This window comes from Anopheles funestus, chromosome 3RL, assembly GCF_943734845.2.
Source record: "Anopheles funestus chromosome 3RL, idAnoFuneDA-416_04, whole genome shotgun sequence".
Lineage (NCBI taxonomy): Eukaryota > Metazoa > Arthropoda > Insecta > Diptera > Culicidae > Anopheles > Anopheles funestus.
In genome coordinates this window covers 6,765,708-6,781,414 of record NC_064599.1, presented here as the reverse complement: position 1 = coordinate 6,781,414, position 15,707 = coordinate 6,765,708, and the positions used below count along the sequence as shown (strand labels likewise).

The 15,707-nt window shown below is 41.9% G+C and overlaps 1 protein-coding gene across 9 annotated transcripts in view; it reads left to right on the top strand.

The window, feature by feature from the left end:
* LOC125771101 (msx2-interacting protein-like) overlaps positions 1–15,707 on the top strand; it is a 35,294-nt gene that overhangs the window by 14,277 nt on the left and 5,310 nt on the right. For all 9 annotated transcript variants that reach the window (XM_049441357.1, XM_049441359.1, XM_049441353.1 and 6 more), the window contains 2 exons: positions 7,136–7,180; positions 7,537–7,688. In XM_049441357.1, coding sequence (XP_049297314.1) covers positions 7,144–7,180; positions 7,537–7,688 — 189 coding nt within the window. In that variant the 5' untranslated portion in view covers positions 7,136–7,143. The remainder of the gene's footprint in view (positions 1–7,135; positions 7,181–7,536; positions 7,689–15,707) is intronic.

The following is a 15,707-nucleotide window of genomic DNA, read 5'->3' as shown; positions in this document are numbered from 1 at the left end:
AACCACAACAAAACAGAGCGTTAAAAATATCTTTAACGGAATCGAAATCGTTGCGCACGAAGACGATCAAAAGTGTTCGAAAGAAAATAAATTGGCGCGATAACACCGACAAACGACATGTTAACATGCGCACCCGGGGTCTGTCATCGCTTGTTAGATGGGAAGCGGAACATGGTTTAAAAGGCGAAGCGAATAGATTATATATGTACTCCCGGACATGGAGTTTGGACGGCAAGTTTGGTGCCGATAGAGGATAACACTAGCAAACGGTTCGGTTCCGGTCGAGCGCGAAAGGAAGGTTAGGATTTATTCATAGAGCCGTACTTTGCTTCCCGGCCCAGTGAGATGTGTAAAGTGAACATTAATAATGAAGCCACCGTCTGCCAAAACAAAAGAAAAAAAAACTAACGATCCTTTAATTGTGCTTTCATTTCATTCGCTTCATTTAACGCGTCCGTGTCCGTACCGTTGAAGGTCATTTAATTTATTTGAGAAACCAGCAAACCGCGGACCAGGGCTCGCTTTAAACAAGGTGTGTACACTTTTCAGATTGATTTGTTCGCTTGTTCGCCCAAAAACGGCACTCGCGCATCGTGAAACATGCAAATTACAAAATGAATGTGATTTCGTGGGTTTTAGCTTATTCGGGGCATATTTCAACACACACACACAAGGTGAGAGGAGGAAAAAGTTACGAAAAAACAGATCAATGCTTTTTTTTCGGAGCGTTAATAAGAAGTATGAAGTTGCTTAACTTTATTTACATTTTCTATACATTTTATAAGTAACAAATAGAATACATCTGGTGATTGTCTTTTCTCCTTTGCTTCTTTATTTAATTCTACTCCTATCCGCCTTGTTGTTTTTTTTCTTTAATTTTTTATATCCCATTTTTTAAACCCCATCGTGTTCAAATTGACACCTAGAAGGGTGTAGAAACACACCGGTGCCATTCACTTTTCTGTCTGCCACACCCGTTAGCAACTACTGTAGCGGTTTGATTATAAATTACCTTCTCTTTCATCGCCCTCGTCAACGTTTCCCTGCCAACTGGCTATTTCTGTGTGATTTTTTGTCCTGACGGGTTCGGTCCTGTTGGGTGCTTTGAAAGCATTAAACAATCTAATTCTTACTCGATGTACTGTACGGTACATTAGCTTTACCTATTGTACGTCTCTAAGTCGTAAAGGTAATTGTTAGGAATTTATGGAAATGGAAACAACAGAACAAAATGCAAATCAGGTTAGACGTATGGATTATGATGGAAAGTGATTGTGTGAAATATAGTCATTAGGTCGTTACACAATCGGATAATGGTTGAATCATTGTCAACAGTGAAAGCAACGGATGGAATTTTCTCAACACAAAATGACTGTGCACTTCATTAATTATTTTCGATAAGTACAATGTGACTAATCTTAATTGATTACGTTGCAGAAATTAGAGGTGATTCCAAGATATTTTTTTACGATTTTTTACAAGACAGAAAAAAAGAGAGAGGGATAATTTAAGGATCCCTCTCTGCATTTTTTGAACTATTTGTTTAAAATTATTTGTTTCACTCAAAAAATATATATAACATAGTCACTCAGCTTATTCATCTACATACCTTTTGCAGTCATAATTTGCAGTCTAGTTCCAAACGATTTACTCATGATTTCAAAACATTTCAAAACAACGTCAAAACAACAAAACAAAATCCAATTAATTACTGCGTTAAGCGATAAAACACCGAAAAACTCCCATCGTACGACCTATTGTCTTATCATGTGGCCTACTAAAAGATCGTCAGCATTATTTTCGTAACCCCGCACAAAATAAAAAAAAAACAAACCCGTTCCAACCAGACCAACTGCAGACTGATGATAGCCTTCCAAACGCACGGTATCGGCAGCGGAAGTGGAAAGTTCAGAGCTAATGTATTCCTAAAAATCAACATTCACCGGCACCGATTTGAAGGTCGTTTTGCGTAATCGGTTTGGTCCCGTGCGCGCGCGCGCACACACCCGAAAAACAAAAAGGCTTTGGCATGATTTTAGGAAATTAACATTCATTCAAATCCACCAGATTACTCCCATTGTGGCACTCCCTCCCCCCATTTTAAGGTGGGAATGGGAGCGAAGGGAACAAGGGATAATTTGATTGCAGATTTTTTTCCTTTTGTCAACTCGTTTCATTGTGATCCTGTTAGAAGACTTTAAAGGTGAGTCTTACGGCAAACATGATCGTAGCGATTGCAAGAGTTCTAGCTCTAGGGTTGAAAGCTTATTTTAGATTCCCGAGTACCGAGGAGCAGGGAGAACTGGTTTACTTTCTCATTCGATCGATTGGAACACGAAATCAACTGCAAGCAACCACGGTTGTATGTAGATCGTACTACTACTGCTAACGGCCCCCGGGAGCTCCTGAGAGCCCTGATGTGAAGTTTTGTGCATCGATACACGAACACGTTTCCAGCTCGAAATGGAGCACCGTGAAGCCTTGAAGTGATCGTGTATCGTGCGCTAAGTGTGCTGTTTTCTTGCATTACCGTAGTCAGCATCGAGCGTATGATCGGGTCAGCATAACATGATCGCTGTTACATGTTTCACAAAAAGGAAGAGAAGTAAGGAAAAAAAGCCTGCAAAAATTAAACGAAAAAAAACCCTATACACAGGACAACTCTCGAGTGAGCTCGTTTTTGGTTGCATATTGTTTTTCTTTACCGTTTCTTGATTAATCGCCCGCGCCTAGCACACGGACTGCGCAAGTGTAATCTGGAAGGCTAAATCGGTAGTACCCCGGTCGGTCGGTTGACTGGTCTTTGCAGGCCCGCGTGTATAGCGGGCTCATGTACTTGTCGCTGGTGTAAATGCACAAGGTTGCACAATCTCTTTGCGCATGCTCCAGTTTTTTTTGTAAGTCTCGATACGTACGTATATACTTAGTGCCGGTTGTGATTCGTAACAGAATTAGGTTCTCCTTATAGGGTGTGTAATAGAAAGATATAGGTTTTAAGCTCCGTGCAAACAGTTTTCTACGTCAATACAGCAGTAGACAAACCAACAGAAAAAAATGTTAAACAAACAACAACGGCCTAGGGACGAGTCCTTGACATCCGATTTTAATATACTTTGCACGCTAGACTATAAAACGATATCAAATAGAGACTTTAACCTGGAAAGATACAAAAACCAACCTCACATTAACGCGTTTGGTTGAAGGCTTAAAGATCAGCTTAAAGTAGATGCTTTCAAGTTGATACGATCAAGATGCTGTTTATGCTTTTGCAACATCATGCATGCGCTAGGCTTCATTTACCTAACGGACACTTCCATACCAAACGTCGGCTCGAATGCAGACCTTTTTTTCCACATGTCGGATGAATGTTAACAACTCGCGCTTGATGAATCGAGTGGTGATAATTTATTATTTTCACGCTTCCTCAATCAATCCTCTTGCATCGCGGTAGAAACAATTTGGAAGCGATAAATCATGCGGCTACTTGAAATCAAGCTAGGTAATGTTTTCCTTTAAAGCAGCTTTTGAAGATGATGCTTCATATGCGAATGAAAAAAAACGTGCTCAAATGTTAGAGAAAGGATGCAACATTATGTTAGCTTTCACGCGGTTACGGAGCTCCAAAGATGATCTTATTGTGAAGGGTTTGCATGATCCATTTTGCTTTAACCTTTTTACCTTTCTTGAAATTCCATGCCACATCGGTAGAATGGAACTGTGATGCAATAGTGATTGTATGCTTGGAATATCGATTTGTTGGGATCGATCTTTGAGTCGTGATCTTCTTCATTCTACACAAGCCTTTGAAATTTATGCAATCGAGTTCTATCAAATGTACGGACCGGATCATCTTCTATCTGATCGATCTTTTTATTGCATTCTATAGTGTATGAAGTTTTAGTGTAGACTGAACGTTCATGTTAAGCACAGATAAAAGTAAAGTGTTTTCTTTTAACGATTTTCATCAATTTATCTACATTCCCAATCGAACAGCAAAAGTGACTGAAGCTACCCCTTCGCACCAGCTGCTGAAACAAACAACTTTCGGCCGTTTCGATTCCACACCATAACGAACGGAACCGTACGCATAAGCTTCGCTCCAAGGTAAACCATTTCCCATACACATGCGACTATTGAAATAGTGCATCGAACTCGGTTCCAAACACTAGCTTTAGCGCCCTCTTTGAAAAAGGTTGTCGTATCGTACCGGGATATACTGCCACCATGAAACCCATAAACTTAAATCAAATGTTCCATCACACGCGTGTTACCGTTCCGCAGCAGCATAGTAAGTAATTATGAAAAATAAACACATCCCAAAAGGCTGGAACGAAAATGGTAACAAAAAAAAGCGTTCGCTTGATTGCTGGTGCTTGTTAGCTTATAGAAAAAAGCAGTCCTTACTCTACGCCACGGTGACACTACCATCCAGTTTGTGATGGTGAGTAAAAGCAAAACGAAAACAAATAGAAACGGCAATAACACTTCCAAGCTGACTACCACCACCGGTAGGGTTTGCAGTTGGGCGGGAAAAGTGAATGTTTTCGCACTGTGAAGGACGTCCAGTGTCATGGTGGTAAGCATGATGATAGTGGTAAATCTGGTCAACGGTTGGGACTGGTTCTTGTTCAGTCTCGGAATCGATGTGGTGTGTGCCGTTTTTGTGTTTGCCGATCGAGAACCACTCCTAGTGATGGTCACTGCAACGAAAGGTGGAAAATTACCGAAAGCTACAATTAATAGTGATTTAATTACTCTAAAACAAAGGAAAAACATATTTCTATTGATTAAGGAAATGATAAAAACCTCTAATATGGTTCATTTCAACGTAGAAAAGCTTTAAAGCGACTAATAGCCAAATTTAAACAAAAGACTTCAACGCTCATTTTTAAGCGACGAACCCTTATTTAATTGAATAAAATTCTTTTTCAACCGTTTTTCTACACACTGAAAAGCAAAATATACTATATTTGTACAGTACAATAAGCTGTTTCTACTACTTGTTCCATAGGACCTTCGGATAGTCACACACCTAGTACATGGTCAGTGGTGTTCTCCCTTATTCGCCATCGTACCACAAGTTACAGCCAACGACATTTACATAGACTTCAAATGAAGTTATAAAGCTTTCCGTGAGCAAGTTTCCGGTGGTGGCTTTTATTTCCCTTCTCGCCCCCTTTTTCCCTATCCAACCGGAATACCCGGAGGCCACTCCCGGTAGAACGCATTGCCATTGCGCATTGTCACCGGGTGGTGGGACATTCTCATAAGACTCACATAAAGACCGTTGCTTGTTTTACGACCTGCTATTTGAGACCAATCGTGTAGCAATGAAGATAAGCGGCAATCGAGCATGACTAAACTAAAAAAAATGCTATCCTCCCTCCCTACATACGTACAAAGCACCACCGACCCCGGTCGGATGCTGGAAGTGCGTCAAAATGTTAATAAAAACCCCCGGGAAGACATCTCGGTGTGAATTACAACCAGACCATAGTTCTATTGTGTCTGCTCCGTCATGCCGGGGCTGCATGTTTGCAAAGTCACATGCAAGAAGTTGGTTACAGCTTGCGTATGGAGAAGCAGTCCAAAAAGGTACAACCGTACGTACGATCGCTCATTCGAGCGGACAAAGCCACGCTCGTTTGTCGTCATGTTTCGCTTCTGTTTTGCACCACCGGACGGTGGCATACGCGGGAGGAACCACCATAGCTGTCAAGTTAATGACCGGTTAAAAGTTATAGTTGTAGCACCACAAAGAAATCACCACCGATTCTTGACGGTTTCTTCGCGTACCCGTCCATATATAAAAGCATATAATGAAAGAACAGCTTTCGGAGGGAGCTGTCTGTGATGGGAGGAAGTGATTGTGTGTACCGTGTGGCTTGGTTTGCTGATTATGCCACCACGGATGACGGTTTGGTGTCGTTTCCGCGTTGCCGCGTTTGTTAGACTGTCGTGTTGATCGTCGTTGGAACGTCTCCCGGCGGGCGGTGTGCGCCTCAAATATGGGGCCGAACCCGTCACGATGATTTCCGTGTAGGCAATGCACTTGAATAACGAGCGTCGGTGCTACAGATTGTAATGATGTGGGTGATTATTTTTGGGATTGACCTAAGGTAAATGCCACGCGTGGCAAGAGTATTTGATGAATAACTTACAACGCAAAAACAGCTGATGCCATAATTGAATTAGACGCGGTATACCATATAAAAAATATTGTGCTTATAAAAATAAACCTTCTTTTTATAAAATATCATTACTCTTTAAATTAGATAATGTAAATTATTTTGACCAAACTTAAGCATTAAAGTACAATATAAAACCACAATCTTAATGTCAGAACTTACACGGGTTCTATCTTCAAGATCAATCATTTGCACGTCATCATCAGTAGTTGATGTTTACACTATTTCGACATCCGGACGTCATTCATACACGCCAATTGGTAGATACGGGAGCAACGTTACGAGCTCCTTCAATTTGTGATTAATCTTCACCTTCCGTGGCAATGAACGGACGGTACAGCTTTCTCATCGCAAGCAGCCGGGCTGAGGTCGATCGATTGGATATCGGGTATGATCGTGTAATCACATCACCATGCTTATCAAAGCATCCATCCTCGAAGCGATCAAGCCCCGAGCTGCAACAATTTCCCCATTAACCCATCACCAACAACCGAACAACCGAAGAAGAGAGGTTATAAATGATCCTTTGTGTGTGTGTCTGTATGTGCCTTGGGCGTCTGTCTGCTTCGCGGTTTATCTTGTCTGGTGGATCGAAGAAAACATCATGTTCATCGTGCCGCATCTGTTGCAGCGTTTGCATTCAGTACGGTTGCGCCATCAGCCCGATTCGTTGTGCTTAATTTGCAACCATTGTACACATATCGGCCCGCCAAGGTCATCGGAACACCTCGGGTGGCGAAAGGGTACAAAACCACCCTCCCTCCGCCAAAAGCAAAGAAGGTTGCCACCGTGCAGAGAGCTTACATCGGGGCTTATCGAAGTTGCTCAACCGTGGGTGATCTTTGCTTGTAACATGCGTCATATTTGTCAATCAATATTCATCGCTCTATCTTGCAAGTGAATCATTTGTGTCTCATTTTCCTTCTTTTGTTTCTCTTTCGTTATAGGGAAAACTATGAAAAAGATCCGGCGATGGCTGCTACTGTTTGCGGGTAAGATGATCCAACACATTTTTTATTTTTATTTTAGTGTTTATTTGCGTTGAATCACCTTAAGTTAAAAATTAATGAAAACAAGTTAATTTGATCAAAAAAACATCGTCTGAACTTTAGAAGCTTATTTCAGTAGTCTTTTCTGTTTGTTTTAATTTGCCTTTTTCTTTATGGTTACCTCTTCGTTACCTCGCCGGGAAAAAAAAGATCTCCCTGCAGGCAGTAATTAAGTTCTTACTGCAAGGATTTGTCTAAAAACCCCAAACACAAACAATTCAACAGTCCACCTTGGCAGCATTCAACACTATTAACATTCTAATCCATTTCCGTTTCATCGCTCGCATCTCGTTTCGCAGTCATAATAGCGCTGATGGTCCGAGTGGACGGTTTAAAGGCAACGTCGTTGATCTTCGGACGCGGTCCGGCAACCTCGTCGACGACCACAACCACCAGCACAACGACCGCCGCCACATCAACGACAGAAGAATCGGCCGAAGCAGAAGATGAGGTAGGTTTTTCTTTTTCAGAAATTCATATGCAACCGTGGGCAGGAAAACCGATGAGCTTTATACATAGTTTGGTAAGGCAATTGCCGCAAAAAGGTTTCTAATCAATCTGGAAACGTTTCAGTTACGGATTTGCGGCGCGATATATTGCCCCAATTATGCATAAAAGCCTATCCGCCTATTGGTTTAGCATTGAGGGTTTTATGCTTCCAGATTGTGGTACGGGCTACCTTCGAAAATGGAAGTGTTTTTATGTAATAAGCATAAAGCCACACGCTCCACATTTTCGCACACACATTTTGCGGAAACGCTTAGCCGATCGGTGCCGGTAGTGGCCCATAAAGCACGCGATGCATGTTTTGCGCACGGTGGCCCGCGCAGAGCGTTATGATGGTTGCGAGACGTTTACTGTCTGTTTGGTGCTTTGTTAAGAATCGCTCTGTCGAATGGGAATGGGAATTACGCCATTTGCGCAACTTGTTAATCGTCACCGGAGACACAGAAGTGATGGGTTTGAATATTTCTTTTTTTGTCTGCCCTTTTTCCTGGCCTGGAGTTGTGAAACGCTGCTCGTCCAAGGGCTTTGCCGTGGAAGGGATACTGGGGGGGTATGTGTAATATGAGTTCGCCTTTCGCTTTCCGTTAGGCATGCATACAGTATGCCACCGAATTGGTGCCACTGACGCGTGGGCGGTGAGTTGCCCTTTTTTTCCAAGCCATTGGGATGGATGGCGGTGGCCCCGATTTTGATGACATTCTGCCTACCTGGTGCTGTGTGTTAAAATGTGTCACTCGTGCCCAATAGTGTGGTTCGTTGAAAGTGGCCCCTGAGACGTTTGACAGCGGACATGTGTCTCCTGAAAAAAAAAATAGCATTTTAATGGTTGAACAGCTCTGACGTAAGGTAGCACATATGGAACACAAAATTGATTGTGACTTATGTGGTAATGACTGTAATGGAGTTTTTCACACAAATGTATTGAGAATATGTGTCGTTTCGTCACAGAAATATTTGATTTAGGTTGGGAGGTAAATCATAACCTAATTTCATTTTCCATTGAAAAGAATAAATTACTCCCTTCTTCAACACTTTCCTTTCGCTTACCAAAGCGCCCTCTGTTAGATTTTTGGGGAACTTTTTGCCGAAAAGCATATCCTTATTGGAAGAAAAACAGCGTTTCTCAAATTAGCAACTATTAAAACTCAAGCCACTAAAATTATGAAGACAATCTTCAGTAAAAAAACGAACAGATTATATAGACCATCTTTTCATCGATAACTCTCGCTTTCGTATCGGTGATGTGATAATGAATCCACCAACAGCTGTTGACTTTTGGCAGCTCTCTGTTGAGGACAGAAAAAGTGCATCCACATCGGTGGGATGGTCGATCTTTCCGTAAAACCCGTCCCAAAACCGCAATGAAGCAACCGTACGAAATGATCCGAAAGAGAGAGAGAGAGAGAAAGAGAGATGTAAGCTTCGATTCCCTGTTTCCCAGGTCTCGAAACTAGTCCAACGCTGACACTGATGAAACATCTACCGCGGTGACGTAATATACTTCCAGCTGGTGTAGTGTCACGCTAACCACCAACCCAACCAGCCCATAATCGGACTTCGTTTTGGACGGTTTATTTTTGACTCTTTCGTTTGTTTCCTTTCCTCGTACTGGAAGAGGAGTCTCCCGACGATGACGTTTTCCTGAAGAGGTTGGCAAAGTTAATCGACACCGGCATTCATTCATAATCACTGTCTCACAGGTCAAACCGGTTGATACGAACGAAAAGGGCAAACCGCACCCACCCAAAAGGTTGTTGTCCGGGTTGTTGCTTGACGGTTCGGGATAATGAAGCTGAAGGAGGAAGACGTGCGAAGAAATGAATGAGGTACCAATGGCTTAAAGGGTTTCGACGGGTGGGTTTTGGAAACGTTTTGATCCCAATCCGGAAAATGACCGGATTCGGTATTAGGTTAATAAGGGTTAATAAGAGTGTAGAAGATAAAACGCATTTAGATATATTAATTTTGACAGAAAAAATATGTTTTTGATAGGCAATACTAATTTCTAAAATAAATTAGTTTTATTGTTTCCCACCAGATGGCACCAGCCGCTCACAATAAAGATCGATTTGGCGATTTGTTCGCGCTTATCTAATGTCACGGCTACATAAGAACATGGCCCACAAAACACACTCCAAATGTATGCCAATGCCATATCAGCTGCGTGAATTAGGTCACCCAAGGCAAGTGTCCGAAAAGTGAAACCAATTCGTTCGGACCGTGAAGCGTATGACCGACCACAACTGGAACATACTGCCTTTAATTGGGTGTTAATTAACGGTGCAAACACTTCACAAACGTTGACGAGTTTTACAAGACACGTTGCGATTCCGCCTTGCCGCGGAGATGCTGTCCTTCGCGGTTGCATTCTGTGTGTCCTGTGCTGTTACGGTGCGGTACAAACGGTAGTGGTCTGCAAACCAAGTTACTGTTGCTGTTGTAATTTACCATTACAGCTTGATGCACATACCATGCCCTGGTGCCAATCGGGCGTGTTTTTGCGTTTTGTTTGTGGTTGCAATTTGAACAAATTATGGAACCACTCTATAGCCAAACGGCCATTCGCGTAATTGGAGTTGAAACCAAGTGTTTTCCGATGCAGGAAATGGAAACTGGGGTTTTTTTTTTTAAATGTGTATCGCATTGGTAAAGAATGAAAAACGAGCAACGGTACAGGAATGAAAAACGGTACAAAGTGGATTTTTATGTAAGATGTTACTTTCCGTTCCATGTCCAATCGACATTCCGGTCGTTATAGTGTACAGGCAACAAAAGTTGAAATATTTCTGCAACATTGTAGTGCCGTGAATGGGTCTCGTGCCATCGGGTCTCGTGGATGGAACGTTTATCTTCATCATAATACATTTTTAAAAATGTATTTTATTCTAGAAGTGGTTTTATGTTTTTTGTTCCAAAAAGAGTTCAAAAGTAATTCACAATATTCCGTAGAAGAATTAAAATCATTAATGTAATAATGATAACATACTTTCAGGCTACATAATCTGAAATTTCAATAGTAAGATTTTCAGAGGAACGTATGTCACTAATAATCTATTTTTCGGTTTGTGTTAGAAAATAAATTCTAGAACATAACATTTTGAAAAGACCCCCTTCGCTGATAAACGATGATTAATTTCACTTTTCTAACTAGACAACATTTTCCCTTGCACCTTACCCTAAGGTTGCAAGGCCATATTCCATCGTTATGAAGTTTAGCTATAGCTCAAAACAACCATCAAATATCATCCACAAATCTCCCTGTGCACATTAAAAAAACACAGCACTAATAGAAAATGTCATTCACAGCGTGAGATTCGCACGCAAGATTTATTACTTGTTCACACTTAAAGGCTTAGCGAAGCGAACCACCGTAAGCTTCCACACGGGTGTTTCTGCGCCGCATATCGTCACCAAACCATTACCGAATCCCGATGGTCCGTAGCAGCACCAACTTGCGTAATAAGAATTCAGCAACGCGACGTCGACGAAGCAGGAAGGCGGAAAGCAAAAAAAAACCTTTCAATCTCGTCGGTAAACGCATCGGAGTGGCAGGTTTTTGTAGTTGTTAGTTTGGTAAATGGCAAGCTGAGTGGCGGTAGAAGCAAAACAGAAGAAGGAAAAAATAGAAACACCTGACTAAGAGCTTCAACTGCAGTACCGGGGCTCGGGTTTTGCGGTGCTCGATCGTTTGCGTTCGTCGATCGGTAATTAAATAGACCACTCGTAATAGTTGCCATCGTAAGGGTATGGCGACGGGCTGAAGGATGAGCAATTATTTATAACTCATAACGTACGCCTCGGAAAAAGGGGTATAATGGGTGCCTACGTGCGACGTTCAGCACACAAAATTGGACAAACATATTAAAGGGAGGCAAGGAAGGGAGGAATGAAGACAAACACACACGCAAACACACTGTCCACTCACGGTAGTGTATATTCAAATAAATGTCGATTGCAGCATTACTTAACCTTTAAAATAAGCGCGTCGGAACGGATAGGTTAAGCTTTTTTTGTTCCTTGAAAAAGCACACTGCGTCCGAAGAGGATGACTGTGACATACAAACGCACTCACACGCAATCACAACGCAATACGGCTGATCGACATCTTTTGGACGTTTGGGGCGGTTCAACAACCCCACTATCGGGGGGGTTCGCCACGCTCTGGACAATACGTCGTTATGCCATAATTAAGATGCAAATGCTGTCACCGGTTTCGAGCACCATCGTATGCGCGGATCGGTTCTTCAACTCTTTGGCGGCGCAGGTTCTTAGTCCGTTCGAATGATGTTGAGTGCTTTTTATGGCGATAGATTATTAGAGATAGAGATTATTTCTTGTGAGGCATTAACACATTCGATACGGACGACATTTGCCTTACTGGTGAGTGTGATGGGCTTATACTTGTCTGTATATTAATTGTCCGATAGATCCATGATTAAATCTTTGCTATAAAGGCCTTTTGTTCACTTAACACTCACATAGGTTCTTTTAATAGAAATTAGTATTTATAAATTCGATGCTATAAAAAACCTTTGAGCTTTATTTTATATCAGAATTACTTAAAGATTATTCTATAAATAATTAACTGACGTTAAAACATACTCTCTCCATTCGGTTTATTCCTTTTCTCGTTGTATTCCAAATTGACAGTTACTAACTCAGAGCAAAACTTAGTTCTTACTTCTTAGTTACATGAGTTATTTTTTATTGCCGTTGATTTCCGTTAGCTGATATGCTTTGTCCATCGTTGTTTGTATTGTATTAGTAACTGAACTTGAGATTCCACATGGTTCACATCAAATGATTTGATCCATTCTTGTTCCCTGTCTTGTTTTTTGCTTCGCGATATAAAGTAACACACTCAATAGATTTGCAATGGAATGAAGAAACGAACCCCAAAAACACATTCGGTAGCAGTGCATGTTTTTGGTCTCCATTGCAACAACCGACGAAACAGTTCACTAACGAACTCGTTTTAGCTAATTATTTCTACTAGCACGATCCACGTGCGGACCGGTTGCAATTAATCCACCGGCCTTGAAGGAAACGGTTTCCGACGATACCATTCACCTGCCAGTTTGGCATTTTGGCTCAAACCGTTCGCTAAAATATAAATCTAAATTCGTTATCCACATCGGAAGGGGGGCCTGTGAGAATAGCCATGTCCAACGCAATCGCCAGGCTAGAAGCCAGCGACTTTTGTGGCCATTGTTTTATTGTGTGTGGGTTTGCGAAATATGCATTAGCGCGGAATCCCTTTAACGTTCGGCTAGCATGGTGATGTTCTTGTTGGAGCACAACGATAAACCTGTTCTGAATGCCACACCGTTCTTGGGCCGGAATGCTGCGTGTTTGTTTTGCCTGTGTGCTGGGAAGCTTACGAGTGGTTGGGGATGCTTCACAAAGTTCAACTTTCCGTTCGCACCATAATCAGACTGCCTGACTGCTGCGTGTCAGAAACGATGGTGTGCGGCGTCCACAAGTGCGGTTTACATTCCGCAGCGATAAGTATCGGTAACCTTTTTTTTCGCGAATTGCGTAGCGAAACCACGTATGCGTTAGAGGTACCTGAAGAACACAAACCCTACCACCACGTACGACCAAACACGGTAAATGCTACAATCAGATAAACCAGTGTTGCGTGTGTGGAAAGAATAAATGAGGTTACAAGCATAAACACCCACCGGGTCGGTAAGATCGCACGAAACGTTCTAAGTGTTCCGATAGTACACTTGCTGGTCTCACACACAGAAACAACGTTTGGTAAATAACAATCAGCCAACCACGCTTTATCCCACGGCACCGTTGTGTTTGGCGTTTACCTCAAATGTCAAATTTAAATCTTAGTGTACTATAAACCCTGTGAACAATTTAACTTCGAGCGAAATCCGCAAGAGGGCTACTGAAAACTGATACTCGAAGGGTGCTTGCGTGACTGACAATTGGTGTCGATGACATACTTTCCTTACCTGTAACGTTATCTACCTGGCTGTCAACGGACCACGCTATACGCGAAGGCATACGCATATCGGTCATTTCCATTAACCTTAACCTATAAAATGATTTCCAACGATGGTGTTGGTTTGCACCATAGAAAAAGGTTGCAACGCATGTGGACACGGTGCTGAGTTCACTGATACGAAACCCAATTGGTGATTGGTGGTGATCTTCAAATGTTGTTCGACCCTAAACCCCATTATAAAGGGTCTTGTGTTGAAACCTAACGGTCTTATATTGTGGTGCATATTGTTAATTAATCACGAACATTCATTCGTGACAAAGAGGATTCACCATCGGTCAACACGAACTGTTGCAACATAAACCTTCTTTCACCCAGCACACAACCACCTGGACGAGAGCACGTGCCAACTATCCATCGATGGGTGGCCTTTTATGGGGAACGAAACCGGCAAATGCCACTGTGGTAGGATCATGCCATCAGCACACCATTTGCATTCGATTGCGAACTGTTACTTTGTTGCGTTACTGCTTATTTTCTAGTAATGGACAACCGGAAGTCGAACCAAATGGTGACCACAACGTGGAAGTATGATTCATTGCGTTGCTTTTCTAAGCCCAGGTAAAAGGTCTTCAGGGTTATTGAGGGATGGCATTTATGGTGCACGGAAAAGGGCTTTCAACGATCGTGAACTTGATCTTGAAGTTATACTTATTAGTCTATTTCAGCTTCGATTAATGGAAAAGCTTTTTAGAAATCAAACATGCGGTAATTTGTAACAACGGGGTGAGATTAATTATATTCGCTATTCTTCGACTACTTGCGACCAGATCTTTAACAGCCACTTGGAGTCCATCTTCGGCAGTAGATGGAGATAATATTAAAACTGCAGAAAGCAAAATTTCTTATTCCATTGATAGACTCCACAAACTTTGATTATCCTTGCTGCTTGAAATACGTTGAGAAATGATAATAATCTTATAAAAATTTAAATATTTACGGAAATGAGTTCGATACAAATACAATTTATGCAATAGATTAAATACAATTTGTATTCCACCAGCAAAAGCTTATCGCATCTGATCTCAATTATATCACACACGTCATATGAAACGTTCGCAATCTGTCATTGCATTTCACCCACGCAAGCATCCATTCATGCATTCGGCTTGCAAAGCGACCACACCGTCTGAATTATGTGCGGCCAATATGAATGATTTAATTTTCTACGAACGCTTCACAGGGTTACTCAGTGAAATTCATGAAACCGTCTGCCGGAATCGCGTCCAATGATGCCCGTTGAATGTTGATCGGATCGAAACGTGGTAGATATACATACAAAAAAAACTGAATCCACAACCATTATTGAAAATGGCAATCGATCATGCATTAAGCAGGAAGTACCCACCCCACCAAAAAGGGGAAAGGGTGACGATCGACGGTACTCATACTCATCAAACAAACGGACGCGAGCACGTCACGCAAGCACGAAACCATGCGTCAAGCCGAACGAATGCTCGACGTGGCGCTTGAAGTTTGAACTAATTTCTCTCGATTTATTACAAAATCCATTCCACGACTGGCAAAGGGTGGTTAACGGTCGGTCCGGAATGGATAATGAACTTCCATGATTCGAAATAAAATTCAATCCAGAAATGACACTTTCGTCACGCACGAACCTTTGAATGGTGGATGGTTTTTAGAGCACCACCGTCCGTTTACGATCTTTTTGCGCTTAGATAATATTTTCACACGGTTAGATAACCGGCGTTTGGGAAATGATGGTTTGCATTTTTTGGAGTGTATCTTTTTTCTTTGTCGCGTCAAAGCTTAGGCATCGTTCGGATGGAATATTAATTGTGTTAAAATTCTTTACCACTTGCATTTTGGGGTGCAATTTTTGCACGATACTAATGATTACGAGGTTCACTCGATGAGAAATTGACTTTTTTGTAAACTCTTTCCTACTGTTCTCTTTATTTGCGTCAGAGGTGTTGAAAGAGC